Here is a 1,749-nt window from a genome sequence, read left to right on the forward strand (position 1 = left end):
ATGAAAGAAGAAATAATCTTAACCTTAAAGAACCTCAATTGGAGACGTGATAATAAGAAGCTAGACACGGTTTAATGGACTTCAAGGTCACCATCAATGGTCAAAACTCACGTTTAGTTGCAACTTAATAATCCATTAAGCTCATTTTGTTTCAATCAATCATAACACAAGCACAAATAACAGCAACAAAATGGCCTAAAGCACACATTACATACCCTTTTTCCTCTTCTTCTTCTTGATGTTGCTAGGGACTGCCATGAGACAGTCCACATGTACAATGGACCTTATGTGGTTGGAAGGCTCACCATAAAGATATTGAACATGTTTGAGCAGCTCTCCTCTGACATTATATATATAGAACCCTACTTCACCATCTGAAGGATAACATCTTCCAATAATATCCCCATTAGCAGATAAGCACAGAGGCTTAAAGAGTTCAAGAGGAATCTCATAGACAGTCCAAGACGACTCCACTTTATATTCTTTCATCACCCATACCTCAGTTGTATTCTCTCCTGCTGTATTCTCTCCATACAAATAGAAGGCTAGGCATCCTCCTAGCAGGACGACACGGGGTTTAAAGAGGTGTTGCCCGCATATCGTGGAGAAACTTCTTTCCTTCAGATCAAAGATAAGAATGTCAATACAGTACTCATAAGTAGACCAATGAATAGCCCCGTTACAGAACAACCCCTTAGGTTTCCAATTATCCCAGGACGATGATTTGGGAAGTGCAGCATCAAGACTAATCCATGAATTGCTTCTCAAATAACACATATTAAAATGGTTTTCGCCATCTTTACCCTTATAGGCTACAACTATTACATAATCATCTTGTGACGCATCGTACCCAAAGCCATATAGAAGCGCATCATGGAGAAAGCAGAAGACCTTAACAAGACGATCATAAACTCTACCATTTGTTGCGGCATTAACCATATGAGAGTATGAGATTCTTTTGCAGGAATCAGTGAGTGGATTCCATAAGATAAGAAACGTGGTTCGCGGTGTAAGAGTACGAACCCTCTGCAGGAACCAAGAAGATGGAAATCAGAAGGTGGCTTCTTCATGAAAGGGAGAGAGAGGGCTATTGCATCAACGCCATCATTATCATCTTGAAGCAGTGCATCGAGGTCAACTGAGTAAGCGTGAGAATTGTCTTGGAGGAAGAGACATGTATGAGAGGGTGCGAGAGAGAGGTCAAGATGGGATTTTGCGAAATTGGGATCGGAAATGAGAGTATTCCATAGCTTGGAAACGCACCTGACGCACGCAAGGTGTTTGATGGGAACCCTCAGTAAGATTGCTCGTATCAGCTCCGGAGGAAGGAGATCGTTGAAGCTCTTGAGCTTCTTCTCCTCCATGCTCGACTGCTTCATTGCTATTGGTCCAATGTTAGGGTTTTTGGCAAGGAAGAAGATTCATATGCCCATTCCATCAATCCGTTTAAAAAGACGACCATTTTCCCGCGTTTTTTTCCCCACTTTTCGGTTCCTGGAAATAAAGCAACTTTGGAAACAGTTATTTTAGAAAAATGGGGAAGCAATTCAATTTTACAGCAACCATAATTTTTTTTTCTTTTTTGAGTTATTGTTGAGTTTGGTCAAAGGTTTCAACCAATGAACAACAAATCTTAATACAAGGATTAATGTGATTTCATAATAAGCATTTGCTGAATTCAAGTTTACCATCAAAATAGTAATCAATTTGGGTTGGTCGAGTGATCAACTCACTCGTTCACTTAGGCAA

At 40.3% G+C, this 1,749-nt stretch overlaps 1 protein-coding gene across 1 annotated transcript; it reads right to left on the minus strand.

Moving 5' to 3' along the window:
• Positions 1-207: 207 nt before the first annotated feature.
• On the minus strand, positions 208-1,364 carry LOC110272436 (F-box/kelch-repeat protein At3g06240-like). Its single transcript, XM_052260744.1, has 2 exons — positions 1,024-1,364; positions 208-913 (listed from the first exon to the last, which is right to left on the minus strand). Exons 1-2 carry the CDS (start codon positions 1,362-1,364, stop codon positions 208-210), a joined length of 1,047 nt encoding a protein of 348 aa, XP_052116704.1.
• Between the last annotated feature and the right edge of the window lie 385 nt (positions 1,365-1,749).

Source organism: Arachis duranensis, chromosome 4 (assembly GCF_000817695.3).
Source record: "Arachis duranensis cultivar V14167 chromosome 4, aradu.V14167.gnm2.J7QH, whole genome shotgun sequence".
Classification (NCBI taxonomy): domain Eukaryota; kingdom Viridiplantae; phylum Streptophyta; class Magnoliopsida; order Fabales; family Fabaceae; genus Arachis; species Arachis duranensis.